The 21,570-nt window shown below is 39.4% G+C and overlaps 1 protein-coding gene across 2 annotated transcripts in view; it reads left to right on the forward strand.

Moving 5' to 3' along the window:
* ptprn2 (protein tyrosine phosphatase receptor type N2) overlaps positions 1–21,570 on the forward strand; it is a 365,871-nt gene that overhangs the window by 84,572 nt on the left and 259,729 nt on the right. For both annotated transcript variants that reach the window (XM_049481944.1, XM_049481945.1), the window contains exons 4-10: positions 7,560–7,665; positions 8,942–9,080; positions 12,608–12,734; positions 14,718–14,969; positions 16,738–16,926; positions 17,368–17,408; positions 18,093–18,508. In XM_049481944.1, the coding sequence (XP_049337901.1) occupies positions 7,560–7,665; positions 8,942–9,080; positions 12,608–12,734; positions 14,718–14,969; positions 16,738–16,926; positions 17,368–17,408; positions 18,093–18,508 (1,270 nt within the window). The remainder of the gene's footprint in view (positions 1–7,559; positions 7,666–8,941; positions 9,081–12,607; positions 12,735–14,717; positions 14,970–16,737; positions 16,927–17,367; positions 17,409–18,092; positions 18,509–21,570) is intronic.

Here is a 21,570-nt window from a genome sequence, read left to right on the forward strand (position 1 = left end):
AAACAGCCAATCAGCTTGCAAAGGAGGGTCAGTGTGGGGAAGCCACAGGCAGCTAGTCGGAGCTGCTGATGTTAAAACAGATCTGGATATACAGCGATTTTTCTAAAAGAAAGGGAACGGTTGGCTAATCATGGAAACTGTGATGAGATTTTTCTGATAGCTGCTTAAAAATACTCGTCTCTGAAATAAAACACACAGATTAAACCTTTTAAAATAAAAAAAAATACAGCTTGAACTAGAAATGTTAAAAATTAACTAAACTGATCAGGGGTGGAGTGATCAAAAGATTCAGTTTGCAGAATTTGTGCACCCTTTGTTCAATTTTAAATCCATTAAATAAATAAAAAATATATTATAAAAAAGAGTGCATTTATGCCAAAAAGACATGAAATATTAACTTTAAAAAAATATATTTGGAAAAGTGTTTTTAATTTGGCTGTATTAAAAGAATGACATATGTAGGAATGTCCAACATTTCAGATCCTGATAATCTAATTGTAGTGTGTAAGTGGTTCACATGTGGTTATTTTAGATTTTTTTTGTAAGCCTGTCTTAAAATGTAAGGGATACTGAACCTACGTTGGGCTGGTGGGACAACTTTAAGCGGACAGAGGAAAATATCCCTTATTTTTTAATCTAAAATTTGACAGGTATGCCTCACAGTACATCTAAAATGCAGTCGAGCATTTACAACTTAAAGAGACTAAAAAAAATAGATTTAATATTAAAAACAAATATTTAATCAGGGTAAGCTAAAAAATGAAATGAAATACATAAACAGAGCAATTACAATTTAATAGAAAAAGCATTGTAAAAACAACCATTATGGATTATGCATTAATTAATACAAAAATATGTATACTTAATAAAAGGAATGAATTTATTTAACTCGTACCGAAAACAGTTCCAGCACTTTCGCCCGGTGAAACACCCGGTGGAATTAAGCATATATTTAGCTAGAAGTAAATCCTATATTTTCAAAAAACTGCAGCATCGTTGCTCTCCGGTGAGGATCCGTGTTTCCTCTGTGACTCGTTTAGTGCGTTATTTCTTAATTTTCAGTCACAAACTCACGTTCTGAAGTGTAATCCAGTGTCGGTCAGTGTGTTTCTCCTCATAATATAAATATGCATGAGCTTGTAAATCAATGTTTTAAATCATTGATTCACCCAATGAGTCGACTCAACCCAAAGCGTCTGAACATAAAACACCATTTTTATTTATTATTATTTTTTACAGGTTAATCCAGTTTTTAACCATTTCTTTGTCATCTGTTGCTTGATTTTTAGTAGGAGAGAAAATAGTCGATTATAATAGAAAATCTGATTTTAGTTTGATTGGGTTAAAAGTGTTGTCTTTATAAAATAATAATGTACTATATAATGATACTATATAAAATATAACATTATAATCAGTCACAAAAATTACGATTTGTCTCCCTCGAAAATGGGGGTCTCTGTTTTTTTTTTTTGTTTTTTTTAAGTTGCTTAAGTAACTTCAATCATAACCATTTAAAAACGTAGATTTAAAATAACGTCTGGGACGGGTTACTTGTTATTTGCGTGCAAGTTCACAAAGTACTTTCGTTAAATAAAGTTAAATTAAAAATACTCATTAATTAACGATCCTACGAGTTATTAAGGTTCTTAGCATTACGAAGCTTTTGGGAAACCAACCCTGGTCAAAAGCTAAGCTGCTCAATATCAGTTTTTTTATGCATTTTCACTCAGCAACAAGTTAAAAGTGTAAATTTGAGGAATATCAGTGTTGAAGTGGGAGATAAAGTTGTGTAGCGCGTCTGAAGCTTCAGTGAAACTCGTCAAGGTTTCCGTGGCGTCTCGGGAGTGGCCTTCCGCCATGCTAAATGTCAGCCGCAGCTGCAGCGCTATCAGCTAACGGGTTCCTCTGCGGAGCGTTTATGAATATCAAATTATTTATTTATCTGCCTCGCCGCATCTGTTCCCCGGCAACAAAACGCTTTACACGGGCGCCGATGGAAGACAGCGGCGGTCTTAATCTACCCAGAAGCCCCCTCTCAGTGCTGCTCCGTCTCCGTCTCTCCGGAGGACCGGGCTACGCAGATGTTGGACTAGCGGAGGAACTAGCCGCGTTTTGTTTAGCCGGCCATTTTGAGGCACTTTGTAGCTGCAGCTGCTGCCGGGGGGTCGGGTCAGCGCCGAGTGCGTAGGAGGGGAAAATGGTTCTGGATGATGCTGCTGGAATCGGGACGGGGTTTGTATTAATGCGTCGGGGTCCGGGACCTCCTCGGCGAGGCAGCTGCGGAGCGTTTTAGCCGAGCTTTTTGGCTAAAGCTTAGATAATGGGCGGGTCACAGGTGGCCTTCCGGCGGCGGGTGGAGCCGCGGACGCACCTGGCCGCGGTTTGGCTAACTCTGCAGCGCTTCTCGTATCTTTGATCATAAATTCACGTGGTTTATACAGCGTCTTGGAGCGGACAGTAAGCACACAGGCGCCGTTTTGATGGCTTCACCTGAATTGGGCACTTTAGATTCAGTGGCTTTGAGGGTGGCTCTCGTGGCGCTCCAGGCTTTGATCAGTATTCCTCACAAGTGGGAAGTCTCGAATACGCATAATGCTCAAATACGCATAATTTATACCAATTAGTGCTTTGTTGCGAGGGACTGATCGTGACTGGTCGGACTTTAGATACGCATGTTCATCTTTTATTCTCTTCTAGTTTATTATATTATATTATAGCTGCCAACCGCACACATACACTCACAAATCACAAATCCTAGAGAGAGAGAACACTCTAAGAACAGACAGCAATGTTTAAAAAATGTTGGATTAGTCTGTAAGGTTCTAGAAATACCATTCCCCGAATATTCTAAAAACATGTGGAGTAACAAACACTAACATTACATAATGTAAAGTACTCATGTGAACAGTATACTCCAATTTCTTAGATAGTAGTAACATCTAGAGGGAGAGAGAGAGAGAGATGGATTGTAGCTCAGTAATCAGATTTCTCAGTTCATATATACTCTTAACTTCCTCTCTAACCTCACTTTACCTCACTCTACCTCACTCCAACTTGATCTTACTCGCAGTACAGCACTCTAATTTCTAATCTACTTAATTACAGTTTTAATGTGATTTTCAAAATGAAGTAATTGCGATTTTACATACAGCCATTTTATCTTTTTATTCTATAAATCTGAAAACGCTCCTCATTTCTGAAGTGTTTATCCATCTTACCTTGGTTATCGGCGCCTCCCACAGATTAACAGGATTAACTCCCTCTGACTTAATCTACCTCATCTTCCTCGCTGCCTTGCTCCAACTCACTGATCTATCTCAATCTAACTTCCTCTACTTCCGTCTAACTTGCTCTGCCTCGCTCTGCCTCACTCTGCCTCACTGTAACTTGATTTTACATGCATTACCTCACTCTACTTCATTCTGCCTGGCTCTAAATCTCTAACTCTACCTCACTCTTTCTCGTCTTACCTTCTACACAGCCTTGCCCTTACTCTAGCTCACTCTAACTCACTCTGACTTGCTCTACCTCGCTCAGCCTCACTCTGATACACTCTAGCTCAGTCTGCTTCACTCTTACTCTTACTAAATCTGATTCACTCTACCTCAGTATATCTTCACTACATCTCTTTCTGCCTCACTTTAACTCACTCTACCTCAATCTTCTACTCTCATTACCTCACTCCAACTTCCTCTACCTCATTTTTTCTCACTCTACCGTGTTTTATCTTCCTCACTGCCTTACTCTAACTCACTCTCACTTACCCTACCTTACTCTACCTTACTCTACTTCACTTTTCCTTACTCTACCTTACTCTACTTCACTCTAACTTGCTCTGGCTCGCTCTAACTCACTCTAACCTGCTCTACCTTACTCTACCTTACTCTAACTTACTCTAACTCACTCTACCTTACTCTAACTCACTCTAACTTGCTCTAGCTCACTCTGCTTCACTCTTACTCACTCTACTTCAGTCTACTTCACTCTAACTTGCTCTAGCTCACTCTACCTTACTCTACTTCACTCTACCTTACTCTACCTTACCTTACTCTACCTTACTCTACTTCACTCTACCTTACTCTACCTTACCTTACTCTACCTTACTCTACTTCACTCTACCTTACTCTACCTTACTCTACTTCACTCTACCTTACTCTACCTTACTCTACTTCACTCTAGCTCACTATACCTTACTCTATCTTACTCTACTTCACTCTACCTTGATCTGGCTCACTCTAACTCACTATACCTTACTCTATCTTACTCTACTTCACTCTACCTTGATCTGGCTCACTCTAACTCACTCTACCTTACTCTACTTTACTCTACCTTACTCTACTTCACTCTAACTCACTCTAACTCACTCTAACTTGCTCTAGCTCACTCTACTTCACTCTTACTCACTCTAACTTACTCTTACTCTACCTTACTCTACTTCACTCTACCTTACTCTTACTCTACCTTACTCTACTTCACTCTACCTTACTCTACTTCACTCCTCTAACTTACTCTTACTCTACCTTACTCTACTTCACTCTAACTTGCTCTAGCTCACTCTACCTTACTCTACCTTACTCTACATCACTCTACCTTACTCTACCTTACTCTACCTTACTCTACTTCACTCTAGCTCACTCTACCTTACTCTACCTTACTCTACCTTACTCTACCTTACTCTACTTCACTCTAGCTCACTCTACCTTACTCTACCTTACTCTACCTTACTCTACCTTACTCTACTTCACTCTACCTTACTCTACCTTACTCTACTTCACTCTAGCTCACTCTACCTTACTCTACCTTACTCTACTTCACTCTACCTTACTCTACCTTACTCTACTTTACTCTAACTCACTCTACCTTACTCTATCTTACTCTACTTCACTCTACCTTGATCTGGCTCACTCTAACTCACTCTAACGCACTCTAAGTCGCTCTAACATTCTCTACCTCACTCTACCCTCACTCTGCCACACTCCAGCTCACTCTTCCTCACTGTACCACATTTTGCTGTGCTCTCCTTTCTCTGCCACACTCTACCTAGCATGAACTTCCTCTACCTTAAAAGTGTGTTTGAAAGGGAGTCAGTGCAGACGCAGACGGAGGCTAATGGGTCTGTAGCATTGTGAAGGCGCAGCCGCCTGTGTGTGATTAATGCGTCAGAGCTGGAACAGACCGGCGGAGTTCTGAGCGCTGTCTGTTCTGCTGCTGCTGCTGGTGTTAATTAATGGTGGTTCATTCTGTATGAGATGTATTGAGAGTGAAACACAGCCCCGAGGTGGGAGGAGAGGGGGATTATGGGAAGGTGTGTGTGTGGGTGTGTAAGAGATAGTGGACTGAAGATTTAATTGTGTTCTGCTAAAGTTTACCCAGAACTGCAAACTACATGCAGTCTGAGTTCAGTTCCTCAGTCTCTGTGGCTGGTCATTTTATAGCTCTTTAACATAGAAACACAGCATATGTACAGTTATTTGTGGACACTCTTTCTAATAAATGCATTTAACTACTTGACACATATGTGCAAATGCACACAAACACAGCTTGTCTAATCCCTGTAGAACAGTATTGCCAGTAGATTAGGACTCCCTCGACCTATTGGCACCATACTTAATGCCTGGCATTGGATAAAAGCTAGTAAACTACCACTACCAAAAATCTAAAAAATATTCAGATAAAAGCGATCATGTGGTCAAGAAACTTGACTCCTGCTGAAGGCCATGTGGATAGATGGAAAGACAGACAGAGACAGACAGACAGACAGACACTTTAGTGATCCCAGAGGGAAATTCTGCATGGCAAACCCAAACAAAGCGAAATGTTTCTGATAAATTGTCCAGGGAGTTCTAATTAATTCCTCGTCTCCTGCATCTAAATACCTGCTATCACTGGTCCTGCATTGTGATTCTGCTGCTGCTCCGGAACCGAGGCCTCGTGTGCTGAAGTGCGTCCTCGTCTCGGCCTCTGCGGACCGGCTGCTGATAATTGTGACACTGCATGCAAAGCCTTTCTCCGGGTTGCCATGTAAACGGATTAGCAGCAGTGGATGTGTTGTGCTGATAGAGGGCTAATGAGGGCACGTCTCTGCTGGCTTTAGGAGATGCTCTTCAGCGCCGTTGCTATGCATCGATCTGTCCTTAACGCCGAGCTCAATCTGCAGCCTCTGGCCTCTAAGAACCATCCCAACCTCGAGAACCATCTCACACACCAACGAGCCGCCGGAGAGAAGAATGGAGAGAAAAATGCTGTAGAGAATTCCTCCTGGTAAGCGGGAGGTGGAAAGGTCCTCATATCTTCATTCTGCTGGAATTTGTGGACGTTTTGGAATTTTTTATCCTCAAAGAAATAGTTGGAAAAATAGTTTTACTCGGGAGGAAATGTCAGATTGCGATACTATTTAGTTATTCAACAAAATATTGATTTCTGAACTCTTTATGAATATGAACTTTTTTTTTTTTTATTATTTGAGGTCTGTTTAAGGGTGTTAAAGGGTGTTTTTTTAATCAATGGGATGACAATCAGGTGTGAGTGGGAGGAGCCTGTTTTATTCAAGTAACAGGTATCCAACGAAGTCTGCTCTTCACACAAGATACCACATCAGATTTTATTTTCTGTACTGTTTTTTTATAGAAACTGTATATCTTGAATAGTTCTAATCTACATTTCAGTCAATATGGTTACCTTGAAATTGCCAAACTTCAAGATTCTTTGCCCATAAATGAGCTTCTGAAATATATTATTTCTGCTGTGATCTCTGAGCTGTGAATGTAAATAGCAGATCATACAATTAAACAAAACACATGTATAAAATACACTAAAAACTGTGACAGACGAGTTCATTTTCTTCTCACTATTAATAATATTCGCAGTATTAGTGGTTCCCAAACTTGGTACCACTTTAAAATAAGACTACCCTTATGAAGGGTTTATAAATTAGATTATAAATTATTATTGATGTATGTTGTAAATGCTTTAAAAACATTGATTTGCTTAGTCATTTAATTCAACATAGTCATTTTATTTATAGTAAATAGTTTAACATACCTACACATAAATTAATAGGACAAGTTTAATGCTGATTGGTGGAAAACACAAAGTAAGATCAGTATCTAGAAAGATCTGAGGTTTGAGAGTATAAATGAGTGTGGAATTAATATTTATAAAGTATTTGCAACCTAATTATTAACTACTAGTAAACTCCTTTATATAAACCATTCATAGTCTTATTTTATTTTAAAGTGATATCCCACACTTCTGCTTGTGTATCTTGTTAAAGTTTGTCTCTGATCTTTCGCTGGTGATGTTTGAGGAATGTGAGGGATGTGAGGTGAATGGAGTGGAGAACGGGGATGGTTAGCATTGCGGCTGCAGAAGCTGGAGGTAAGGATCTGCTGAAGGGCATCTCGAGTCCTTGTGTACAGAAGCCTGAGCTCTGAATTCCTCCCGGAACGCTCCGGAATGCTCTCCGGCGTTCCCGTAATGAGCCTCGTTTCTCCCGCTCTTTACCGTGTGACTGTGTGCTCCGCCGGTCCGGCTTCATCCCTCTGTCTGTATGATGGCAGGTTATACCTGGCAGGATGACATCACCCAGCAGGTCATCTCCAGAGAGCTGTTAGCGCTGCCTAAGATTCCTCTACGACACCTCGGCAACCCCCTGCCGACCTTCAGGTGAGTCCGTCTGAGTCTGCTCTTTAAGTTCTCACCGTAGACTGTGTATAGCTGGACAGAGCATCGTCTCTCAAAAGTGAAGCCACCACAGGTCGGGCGCCCCCTGCTGTTCGGTTGCAGAAAGCTGTGTAACTCCACCCATCCCCATAGGTTTCAATGGCAAAACAGAACAACTTTCAATCACGTTTTTTTTCTAATATACTGTAATTCTACCTCTTTTATTTAAATGTAACAGCTAGTGTAACCTCTGCTTATATTGTCAAATTTTTATATCCCCACAGAATTCGGTTTTTAAAACGTTATTCAGCTCTATTAAAAAAAGGTGTGGTTATTGTAAAAGGGCTGGTTATGGGCGGGGCCAATAACAGACCGTCAGCTCCGCTCCGCCCCGCTCTGCAGTCTGTGACCTCGAGGCAGCCCTCAGGGGCGGGGTTATTTAAATGAGTAGGCTGTCTCTCCACAGTCTTCTCCCTCCTCTGGTCTCTACTGCGCAGACTCGGGTTTCAGGATCGCCAACATGGCGCAAGATTTTGGCTTCATTTTCATTGAATGAATGGGAACGGCGACACGGCGTCCATCTTTTTTTTACAGTCTCTGGTTCTCACACTCCAAAATACACTATTATACGATATGACGATATATGTGATTTGCTGAGAGGCATTCTATGAGTGCCGTTATCAGCCGGTAATGCACTGTAACCACCGAAGCTCTCCATGTATTACTGCGCCACATACAGGTAACCTAGCAACGATTCAGCGCTTACAAACCAAACATCAACAGCGCAGCTGCAAACAGAGCAGCAATGGAACTATTTTTACTATTATTATAACCAAACAGATTCTCTTTTCTCCTTCTCTTTAACTCAAAATCTTTAAATAAACAGCAATAATGGAACTGTGGTATAATCACAATAATACACCCAAGGTTTGTGCTATAAAGTGTAATATTGGCACTGTTGTGTTGATGTACAGCACTGATTTAAGTGCAGTGCCAATTATTATACAGCAATCACAGCTTCTACTGTCCGGAAAGAATTTATACAACACGTTGGAACATTGTTGAGAGGAGAATTTAAATGTATTCAACCTCATAAAAGTGTCTTAGGACATGTACTGATGATAAATGAAGCTTTGCACTCGAGAAATTTTATTGGCCAATGCTTTTCAATAGAGATTTTACATTACAGTTTCTCAGTAATGTGAACATGTACAGTTTGTCAGCTTTGGTATTAGATGTAGATCTTTAGTTGTAAGCGTGTGGGTTGTGTGTTAAACAGGGCTCAGACTGCTGAAGGCGGCAGCAGGAAGCTGAAGGGGGTCGAGGCTCACCTGGGCAGGACGTTGGAGAGCTACCTACAGGAACTTGGATTTCTGCCTCCTGACGTCACATCGTCCAAACAGAGCCTTCAGGGAAAGGTAAATATCCCTTCATCTGTGAGGATGACTGTCCACCAGTGGTGCGTGCATCTAGGATTTGTTCCTAGGGGACGTAAGACCAACTGGCACTTTTGGCAGAGTGGGCAGTGTGCCAAGTCCTGCTGGAAAATGAAATCTGCATCTCTATAAAAGTTGTCAGCAGAGGGTAGCACACATTCTAATTTTCTGAGACACTGATTTTTGTTTTTTTTTTTGGCTGTATGCCATAATCATCAACAATAAAAAGGAATAAATGCTTAAAATAGATCACTCTGTGTGTAATACATCTATATAATATAGATGTTTCACATTTTGAACTGAATTACTGATATAAAGTATCCTTTCAATTCTATTCTATTTTTTTTTTGTGAACGAAAATGTAGGATTGCAAAAAAAAAAAAGATTTTGTTTTGCAATAATTTTATTTTTTAATGAGGGGTGAATGTATAAGTACTCAATGTTTTGTTTATTAAGTCTGTTTATTATTTCTATATTTTTTGTTTATTTATTATCATTTATTTACTTATTTTAGTAGGATATTCTAGTATCCTGAGTGTGCGGCTTTCCGGCCAAACTGGGCTTGTTTGATAGTCTCAGATGAAAATTCATGAGTGCAGATTTTTTGTTCTACTTTTATATTTATTGCAGCCTGTAAAAAGCTTCAATTAAAACCCATTGTAAATGACAATATGCTGTGTTGTAAACGTCTGTGGAAACCTTAGATATTGGACTAGTGGAAGCTTCTGATTCGCAGGTTTTAGACAGTATTTGGGCAGGATTTTTTGCTGGAACTGGCAACCCTCCTTGAACATTGCCTGCAGTCTCTCTCTATCCCTCCAGAGACAGCAGAAGCTCTATATGTGGGATTTAAACTCATATGAGAATATGTTTAAATGTATAATAGTCTAATATACAGTGAGTGTTACAGTGGGTGTTGTTTTGTCCCTTATCTGGTGTGTTTACAGTTTTGGAGACATAGAGAATGAGTGTAAGTCCTTCACCCCTCCCACAGGGTATAGACCACTCCATTATACATTTAATTACATGTTGACAATTAAATTTTATGTTATTTTTATAGTTCATGCTGGTGATTATGTTGACCTATTGTTGCAGCCATAATTTCATCACTGTTCGTCAGTCACTCAGTAAACTTTATTGCCTGTTCTTCAGTAATGATAATAATGATAATATTGTCTAAATGAATAATAATTTTAAAATTTCCCAGCCCTTATAAAATAAATGATGAATTTTAGGAGCTCTAAGGGGGTAAAACCCCGGCAGCATCACACAGAGGCTTTAGAACAGCTGTCTGAGAGCAGAAAGACTGAACGAGTTGAAAAGTTCACAGCACTAATGAACAACAGTACCCCATGGTGCTTTTGGAGGCAGTATGTGCGTGTGTATGGACCTGTGTGTGTGTGTGTGTGTGTGTGTGCTTGCGGCCACATCCACCCTGCTGTTCCAATGTCTGAAAAAGCCCTGAGTTCTGCAGGACCGGGGAGAAGCACTTTATATCAGCTATTGACTCGAGCACAGCCGGGCCGCCGGGGCGCCGTACTGCGGCTGATGAAAGACCACAGTGGTGGAAAAACCTTCTGCCGTCTAAAACCATCGTGTTCTTCACGTTCTCAGCAATTCAGATCCAGTCTGAGGAACCGTTCTACATATTTATTCAGAACAACATCTGACTGATACATCCATCATTTATATATATACTACTGCAGGGGTGTCCAAACTTTTTTTTGTTGGGGGTCAGATGGAGAAATATATTTGAAGTCACGGGCCATGGACTCTATAATAAAACAAATAATGAAATATACTTCAGTCCGAAATATATTTCAGACTCTTTGGCTCGTTTTGTGTGATACAACTGTATAGTCTCTGCGCTTTCACACTATTTGGCCTGTTTTCCGTGCTACAACTGCGCACTCTTGCCTCTTTTAGACTCTTTGGCTCGTTTTGTGTGATACATCTGTATAGTCTCAAGGCTTTTAGACTTTTTGGCCCATTTTCTGTGCTACAACTGTGCACTCTCACCGCTTTCAGACTCTTTGGCCTGTTTTGTGTGATACAACTGTACAGTCTCGCCGCTTTTATACTTTTTGTCCCGTTTTCTGTGTTACAACTGTACAGTCTCGCCGCTTTCAGACTCTTTAACTCGTTTTCCGTGCTACAACTGCACACTCTCAGACAGCTGTTTCTGTGCTACAACTGTACAGTCTCGGCGCTTTCACACTATTTGGCCCGTTTTCCGTGCTACAACTGCACACTCTCGCTGCTTTCAGACTCTTTGGTTCATTTTCTGCGCTACAACTGTACAGTCTCACAGCTTTTAGACTCTTTGGCTCGTGTTATGTGATACAACTGTGCACTCTTGCCGCTTTTAGACTCTTTGGTTCATTTTCTGCGCTACAACTGTACAGTCTAGCCGCTTTTAGACTCTTTGGTTCATTTTCTGCGCTAAAACTGCTCACTCTCGCCGCTTTCAGACTCTTTGGCTCGTTTTATGTGATACAACTGTGCACTCTCGCCGCTTTTAGACTCTTTGGTTCATTTTCTGCGCTACAACTGCTCACTCTCGCCGCTTTCAGACTCTTTGGCTCGTTTTGTGTGATACAACTGTACCCTCTCACCGCTTTTAGACTCTTTGGCCCATTTTCAGCTCTACAACTGTGCACTCTCGCCGCTTTTAGACTCTTTGGCTCGTTTTCTGTGCTAAAACTGAGCACTCAGGCCGCTTTTAGATTTTTTTGCCCATTTTCTGCGCTACAACTGTGCACTCTCACCACTTTCAGACTCTTTGGCTCGTTTTCTGTGCTACAACTGTACAGTCTAGCCGCTTTTAGACTCTTTGGCACGCTTTCTGCATTACAACTGCGTACTTTTGCCACTTTTAGACTCTTTAGCTCGTTTTCTGTGCAACAACTGTACAGTCTCGCCACTTTCACATTATATATCATCGAATCATTTTAAAATGTGAAACTCATATATTATATAGATGTATTAAACAGAGTGATCTATTTTAAGCGTTTATTTTTTTTATGTTGATGATTTTGGCTTGCAGCCAATGAAAACCCCAAAAAATCAGTCTGTAAGAAAATTAGAATATTATATGAGACCAGTTGGTACTTTTGGCAGTGTGGGCAGTGTGCCAAATCCTGCTGGAAAATGTGATTTTGGCTGTAAGCATCATAATCATCAACAATAAAATAAATAATTGCTTAAAATAGATCACTCTGTGTATAATACATTAATATAATATATGAGTTTCACATTTTTAACTGAATTACTGAAATAAAGTAATTTTTGCAATGATATTTTAGTTTTTGGAGATGCACTAGTATGTGTGTATATATACAGAAGTATTGGGACACAGTAAAGTGGCCAGTGAGTGGAAGTATTAAATTATAGATAGGTGTGTTTAAAATGTGCCAGTAAATGTGGAGAGTCTGTGTTTGTGTTTTTTAATGCTTTTATTGGATGTTGTTTTTTTTTAAGTGTGTAAACTATTTTCTTTTATTCTGCAGTATAAAGGAAAGGCGGGGCTGAGCGCAGTGGACTATAACTACATGCAGCCTAAAGAAAAGCCGCCTCCGCTTCTGCAGCCTCCACCCAAACCTAAACAGGCTTCACCCAACACATCATCACTGTCCGGTATGTTATCTGCTGTTAAAAATGCTTTATTTAGTGAGATGTTCTCTTAAAGGTCTGATAAATGTCCACTCTTTCTGTTTCTCTGATCTCTGTCCGCCTCTGCTCTCTTTCATTTCGTCCTCTATAAGAGTGCTGAATAGTGAGGGAAGCTATAGTTCACCCTCTCAATAAGCAGGCAGTTAGACAGTCGCTCCACCAGCACTAGGGAAGCCTTGGTACATTTCTGTGTGACAAATAATATAAAGCTTTTTATTTTAATTTGTGTAATTTCACAGCTCTAAACCAGCCCTACAGTCTAACTGCTGGTCAATTGCTCAGATTCATTATTTGTCCCAAACTTTTCCTGCTACAGCTTTGTTTGGAAAGTGAAACTGGTATAAAATGCAGGAATGGATTTGTATTTATAAAAGGAATAAAGTTGAGCAGTAAACCATGAAATATTTTGGGTTCAATCAAATATAAAAAATATACGTCATTTCTGATTTGGGGTTGTATCTGAAGCTTATTATTATTTACTATACCACTGTTCGTTCCGACCCTGCAATGTGATTGGCTGAGAGGCGTTCTATGAGTGCCATTACCAGCTGGTAATGCACCGTAACTGAAGCTCTTTAGATATTACTCCGCCACATACAGATAGATAGCTAGATAGATAGATTTGATACATTTGATAATGAATATGCTTTAATACGAACTCCGCCTTGTAAGTTAGCTTGAAATCAAAATTGGGAATTTAGGGGGTTGGTAAATGTTAGGACCTTATAATAACGCTGAAACTCTTCTCACGAAATATGGGCCAGTGCTGCAGATAAGAGTGCAGTGGCTGGGTGCTAGCCTGTGCTAAGCTAATGCTAATGCTGCTGCTGATGGTGCTGCTGGAGGCGATGATACAAAACATGCCCTGTGTGTATAAATATGCCCTTACTCAGCAACAAGTCAGCGGAGTGATACAGGTTTAGTGTGAGAAGGCCGTGCTGTTATCACAAATATCAGCACGGCTAGAACACTTCTCAACCAATCGGATTGTGAGGTCGGAACTAACTGTTGTATAAAGTGCAGTGTTGGGTAAGTTACTTTGAAAAAGTAATTAGTTATAGTTACTAGTTACTTCTCCAAAAAGTAACTGAGTTACTTCACTTTAAAAGTAACTAGTTACCAGTAAAAGTAACTATTGCGTTACTTTTGTGTTACTCGCCCCCATGTTCTCAGAGCGTGTTTCATAAGCCAGATGTATAGAGTGCACGACAGCAAAGACGAGTACCTGCATAGAGGTTTGTCCATGACACATTTTTCGTTCGGGGACATAATGTTCACTCGACGTGCACATTTTTACCTTTGACCTCAGTGAGTTTAGTAATAGTGAAATAGTGTCGTATTTCCATCTGGAAAAGTCCTCCTCACTCTCCATCTCTCACTATGAGCTGTAAACACCCGCCACTATGCATGCGCTCAAAACACCCACCCACCTGTTCTCTCTGATTGGCTGAAAATGTAATCTTACTATACCTTAGCCAATCATTGCTTAGGCGTTTATCTCATCCTCCCCTCCCCTGTGACTCACACAAACAACGTACACACACACTTCAATTCAATTCAATTTTATTTATATAGCGCTTTTTACAACAAAGGTTGTCACAACCTTGGGCACACACAAAAAAAAAAAGTTGATTTAGGGGCTAAAGTAACGTGCAGTAACGGGGTGTAGTGGGGAAATGGTAATGGTGTTATAGTTACAGTCAGTGTAATTATTTAGATTACTCCTTACTGAAAAAAGTGCTACGGCCATAGATCAAACACAGCAGTGCTAATATTACACACTATAGCACTCCCTCTCATGTACTACTGCTTAATGTATTTCCAATGTATTTCTGATCAAATCAAGATATAAAAGTAAAAAAAAAAAGAGTTTTTGTTAAAACTGTTAAACTGTTAAAGTATATTAAGCAATATAAATATAATATATATTTTATTTGCCTGGTTCAGCTCTGCTCTCCAGGCTGGAACCAGACGGTTCTGGTCGTCTCTCGGAGCTTCAGCAGATCCTCTCTAAAGCAGAACTCGTGGGTCCGACTCCGGGAAGGTTTCAGTACATCAGTCTTCAGCGCACTCCTGCTCCTAAAGAAGAAAAGCCTCCAGCAGCTTCCAGACCACCCCCCCGCCCCCGCTTACACAGACTGCTCTTCAGACCCGGGGTTAACCGCCCTGCCGCTAAAGACTCCCTCAGCTCTGTGGACGGTAAGATCCAGGATCTCAGCTTCAGCTTTGATGCTGGAAACACTTGCTAGATCTAAATCTACACCTGTAAAGACTCAGTGGTGAATCAGTAGTGATTGGGGGTGATTTTATTCAGTGTTCTTAAAATTCGCTCAGATTTAGAGCCTTTTTTTTATTGGAAATGGTCTAAAATGTCTAGTTTTTGGACTGGGGTGTCACAAAGATGTCCCTTATTAGATGTCCCTCAAGCTTTTCTTTTAAATTATGATTCCTTATGTCATTTAATTTAAAATAAGATGCTGCTAGAGAAAAACAACATTCTCACTAGATTCTCACTGAAGCATCTAAACTATGAATGAACACGTGGAATTTTATGTACTAACAAAAAAAAAGTGAAATAACTGAAAACATGTTTTATATTCTAGTTTCTTCAAAAAAAATAGCCCCCCTTTGCTCTGATTACTGCTTTGCACACTCTTGGCATCATCATTCTCTCAATGAGCTTCATTAAGAGGTGATCACCTGAAACGAAAAGTTTTCCAACAGTCTTGAAGGAAGGAAGGAAGGAGTTCCCAGAGGTGTTTATTAGCACTTGTTGGCTCTTTGTCTTCTTCACTCTGTGCTCCAGCTCACCCCAAACCTCAAATCTGGATTGGGTTCAGGTCCGGTGGCTGTGGAGGTTCAGCTCATTTTTTGTTAAGTACATAAAACTCCACATGTGTTCATTCATAGTTTTGATGCTTCAGTGAGAATCTGCAATGTAAATAGTCATGAAAATAAAGAAAACGCATTAAATAAGAGGAGGTGTGTCCAAACTTTTGGCCTGTACTGTACATATGTTTAGCTTTATTTTAGCTACCAGGATATAGTGATGCATGGTGCTAAAAGCTCCTTAGTCGACAATGGGTCAAATACTGCTAACTGGGAGAAACTGTATAATGTTTTTATTAATTTGATTTGATTCATAATTATTATTTTTACATTTATTTATTATTTACATGTCTGTTAAATGTCTCCTTTTATTTTTCTTCTGGGCACCATGAGGGCGGGTGGGTACTATGTGGGTGATTAGGTGTTATATAAGTGGATGGCTGTGGAGGTATATGGAGGTATGTTGGCTTGGAGAATTTGTGAGAGAACATTAAATCAACGTTACTACAGATACAACAATCTTTCAGGAAATATTTTAACCGAATTTTAAAAATAGAGTTAAAAAAAAATCATTAAATCAAAAACATGACTTTTTGGCACAATGTGTGGCTGATCAAGTGAAAAATAATAAATAATTTACACTAAATAATTTACACATGTTTTGATGACATTCGATTTCAATCACTTAGGATGGTATTTATGTTTAGTGTTCAATAAAAAAAAAACTTTTTTTCTTTGATAACCGGGGACAAAAAAATGCATTTTCGCAGTTAAAATTCAGTATTTGTTCTTTGGTCACAGTTTTCCACTTTGTTTCAGTTTTGATTTTGGCCCAAAATGTTCATTTTGTTGAATCCCTGCTAACAAACGCCTGTAAGAGCTGTAAGAAAAGGAAACAAAATCAGACGTTGAAAGGATCTGCTGCTCTCAGAACGATGAACTGACCACCCCAAACTCCAGACCTCAGCGTCATTGAATGTGCTCGAGAGGACTAGAAGAGACTTTTTCTCCCTGGGTAAAAAACTCCCACCCCCATGTTTAACAGATGATTTGTAATGTATTCATTAGGAGTGGTGTCCACAAACGTTTAGAAATAAAATGTATTTTTCTGTCATCTTTCATCATCTTGTCTTTGCAGAGAAGTTCATCCAGGGCGTGGTCAGTCAGCTCGGGCAGCAGAGCGTGAACGTGGACACCATGACCCCGGGTGACCTTGACCAGCTCTCAGGGGTCATTGCCCAGGCCCTGCAGGTGGTGGACAAAGCTGAAGGAGTCAAAGGTCGTGAGGTCACGGAGGATGAAGAGAAGGAGATGAAGAGGGAGCAAGGTGAGGAGCTCAGTAATGGTTATGTGGTATATTAGGTGGTTACTAGGTGGTTGCTATGGTGTTGTTAATTGGTTGCTTGGTATCTCAGGTGGTTACTAAAATGTTAAGTTGTTGCTAAAGTCGTCCAGGTGGTTGCTGTGGTCTTTCTAAGTGGTTACTACATGGTTGCTGTGGTATACCACATACGGTTTTTACAGTTGCACAAACTGAGAACTACCAGAATACGCCGGTTAAGAGTTACTAAACTAAATTCCAGCTCTTTTTATTGAATTTCTTAAAGAAATCTGTTAAATAATTAGATACATGTAAAATCTGATTGTTAATGTCTTTTTAAGTGCATTTAGTCTGTTTAAAACCCCTCTAACATCACACTGCTACAGTATTATAGCGTGTAGATGCATTTACATGGTCTTAAGGTTCTGTGTGTGTTTTTATTTGCAGATGGAAAAACAGAAGAAAGAAGCCCAAAGTCAGAAAACAAGGTAAAGTTTCTTTTTAAAACTGTAAAATTAATCCACAAAACAAAGATTTCTATCTACACTTTAGTACTTCTTCCACTCACTGGCCACTTTATTAGAAACACCTCTCTATCTATACTTTAGTACTTCTTCCACTCACTGGCCACTTTATTAGAAACACCTCTCTATCTATACTTTAGTACTTCTTTCACTCACTGGCCACTTTATTAGAAACACCTCTTTATCTATACTTAAGTACTTCTTTCTCTCACTGGCCACTTTATCAGAAACACCTCTCTATCTATACTTTAGTACTTCTTTCACTCACTGGCCACTTTATTAGAAACACCTCTCTATCTATACTTTAGTACTTCTTTCACTCACTGGCCACTTTATTAGAAACACCTCTTTATCTATACTTAAGTACTTCTTTCTCTCACTGGCCACTTTATCAGAAACACCTCTCTATCTATACTTTAGTACTTCTTTCACTCACTGGCCACTTTATTAGAAACACCTCTCTATCTATACTTTAGTACTTCTTTCACTCACTGGCCACTTTATTAGAAACACCTCTTTATCTATACTTAAGTACTTCTTTCTCTCACTGGCCACTTTATCAGAAACACCTCTCTATCTATACTTTAGTACTTCTTTCACTCACTGGCCACTTTATCAGAAACACCAGTGATCATTGTGTCTCTGTAGGATAAGGGTTTTATCAGTGATCTGTTGGAGTATCTGGATCGGACCTCAGGACCAGGCGCTGTTGATCAGGCTCAGGCTGAGGAACCGTTTCTGGGCTTTAACCTCCACGGAGCTTCTGGAGGTCCGAAACCCGTCGGTCTGGAGAACGTGCAGAGCCGGACCACCCAGACGAAGCTGGACCTGATGAAGAAGAAGATGGAGCCGGACACTCTGGATCTGGAGCGTCTGGGGGACGGGGAGGTGGACCAGTGGCTGCGTGGTGCTAAAGGTTCCTTCAGAGAGGAACCGCTGGAGAAGATGGTGAATAGTGAGGCGGAGAATAAAGGCCCGAGTGTGAAGGAGAAGTTCAGGATGGACGTGGCAGCGTTCTCGAGCCCACGGCACGACGGATACTTCGGCTACATCATCACTGAAGAGTGAGTTTAAATTAAATTAATTAATCCATGCAATAACGAACGTAACCTTATTTATATAATTCTATCTTCTATTAGTCACTATCATATATCATATATATATTATATATATTATATATATATAAAATTACAGTATTTTATAACAATTCTAACAAATAATTGTAACAGTCGCACAGTAATTTTATTATCAAAGAAAACAATATTTTTTTAAAAAGTGAAAAAAATAATAAAATAAAAAAAAAGGTGGGGGAGGCGTTATAATGCTGCTACCTTAACAGATATTTGATAGTTTGCACAAGTGTACGCTATAAAGTGGGGTTTACTGATTACCAATATGATCCGGGAATTTCTGACACTTCTTAAAATACTTATTAGGTGTCCCTATCAGCCTGAAAGAGAGTCGATGTGAATATTATATTAATATATGGTTTATAATTTCTTTAAAAGTTATATATATATATGTATATATATATATGTGGTAGTAATATTGACTATAGCTAAGTAATATTGTCCTTCAGCCTGCTACTAACCCCATCTAACACTGCTGGAGGAGCATTAACATTAGTCGCTAATCACAGCACTAGCTTTTTCGCCAACCAGAGGTCAGTATATTTGACTGTAGTCTGCGTGTTAACCATCTTAAAATGTGCTACGTGGGACAAACCGCTAGCTAATATCGTCCTGACTTACCAGAACACTCAGGGTTCCTCAGTGTAGCCCTGTCAGGCAGCATGTACTAGCTCTAACTGCTGCTGCACCTAGCCTTACTGCAAATCTGGAAATCTAAGTTTACTGAAAATAAAAAGAAGCACTTTACTCACCTGAATAAACAGTTTTCAGGAGAAAAATCTGTTTAGATTTAACATCCAGCACTCGTTTAACTTGGAAAGAAAATGTTTTTTTTTTTTTTTTTTTTTTTAGGAATTACAGTTTTGTTTAGTTAACTTAGCATAGCTTTAATAGAAGGGAAACATGGTGCAACCCCTGTTTCTTACTAGTGTCACTCAAAATGCACCTCATAATTCGGTGCACTTTGTGTATAAAAATAGACCAGAAAATAGACATTGATTAATGGTTAAATCAACAAATTGAAAGACTTATCCTATGGTCGTGAAAAAGATTTTCCTCTGTCTCAGAAGGATCTATTTATTGGAATGCATCAAGCAGAGAAAACATCTGAGAGATGAATTATTAAGAGATGAATTATTAAAAAGTGATTTGCAATCACTTACACGTTTGGTGAAATCATATTGCAGTAAAACAGCACTAGAACTCAGAGATATGTTTAAAAGCGAAAGTAAGAGCTTTTCCATACACACACACAATATAATGAAGAGAATTTAAGGGATTGGGATTACGAGATATATAGAATATATAATATCACTGATTTTTGAGAATTTGAATAAAACATGCCCCATTAGAAAAAGTGCTAACTCTTCTGGAAATTAATAAAATTTTCTCAGATAAAGAGAATAAAAGAGGAAAAATCCTTTGTCCTTTGCAAACATGTGAAATTCTTTCATAGATTTATTTATTATGTATTATTTTTTATTAATTTAATGATTATATTCTGGCCAGTTGCCTACAATATCAATTAAAGATATATAAAAAAATATGCATTTTAAATGTATTAATTCATTTAAATGTCTTTACCACATGAAAGAACACATTGTAACATGTATCAAAAGATTTGAGTCACTTTCATATGTGGTCCTAAATCAGATACGTTTCTGATCCATGGAAATGCGACATGAATGTAAACGGTCAAATAATTCAGAATTCATGTGTCTTTTTGCTTTAACGCATTAGCATTAGTGCTACGTGCTTCTCTCTCGTACCCACACTGCATCTCTTGGTGAAGCTGTGCAGCTATAGCTGCAAAAAAAACACCAAAAGCAAACCGCCTGTCCTTTTTTCACCTCCTGGACCTGAGCATGAACTTCAGAGCAGCTGTTTCCTGTTTCTCCACTCCAGCAAAAGATGCTCCACATATGAGCTGCTAACAAACTCATCCATTTCTCTTTATAAAGCTATGAGTCGTCTCTCTACAGGTTCATATGTGTAGGATAAATGCACCTCATGGTTGAATAAGAATGACTATTTTAACCCTCTAACTGGATAATGCTTCTCTCCAGAGAGCGTCTTCTAGCCCATACAGTGAGTAGCAGAGCTAACAAACACCACTAACCACATAAACCAGCAAATAAAATGATACCAAATGATAAGAATGCAGAATTTCTACCTGTATAATATGAATATTTTATTTTTGTTGTTTGTGAAGGAGACGTTTATACAGGTATCAATGTGGGTCAGATTCGTTCACATTACACAGAGATACAGGTCACTTCCATTTGTGAATTTGATCCGTCAAGATCTGAAGCCAAATCTGATCTGAGTTAAAAAAATCGGATTTGAGCAATGTGAACATGGCTTTTCTTCCCCTTGTTGGATGCACTGTTTTTTTGTGTGGATTTTGTTAGATTACCTGTATTACAGAGCAGGTAAATGCAGCAGCTTCAGAGAAAATCACATTATTAATAGAAGGAAAGGATAAAACAGGATAAAACAGCAGAAACAGCAGGCTGGTGATACTGTACATCCCCACAAACCTCAAATCACTCTTCACTCTGCACTGAATCCCCAGCGCCTGCACACCTGACTCACACCTGCTGTTCAGACATCGCCACTTCATTATCAAGCTCTTAATGGACTGAGGTGTTTTCAAACAGGGCCGGCGCTGACCCGGTCCACCGCCTCCACAGCTCTCAGCAGACGTGGGCGGAGGAGACTTTAAAGGCAGGAATCAAATGAAGAGTAAAACAAAGCGACTACCTCTATTATACAAGGTTTTCATCCGGCAGCGACCAGGTTTTCTATTCATATATATATACTCACTCTGTTCTTCAGTACTCCACAATACCCCCCCCACAGGAGATAAAAAAAACACCACAGAGCAGCTTTTATTAGTAGTAGTATTTGTGTGGTGGTGTATGATCACAGTTCATAATGCATTACATTACTTTACATTACATTACATTACTTTACATTACATTAGATTACATTTA

This window comes from Astyanax mexicanus, chromosome 8, assembly GCF_023375975.1.
Source record: "Astyanax mexicanus isolate ESR-SI-001 chromosome 8, AstMex3_surface, whole genome shotgun sequence".
NCBI classification, from domain to species: Eukaryota; Metazoa; Chordata; class Actinopteri; order Characiformes; family Acestrorhamphidae; genus Astyanax; species Astyanax mexicanus.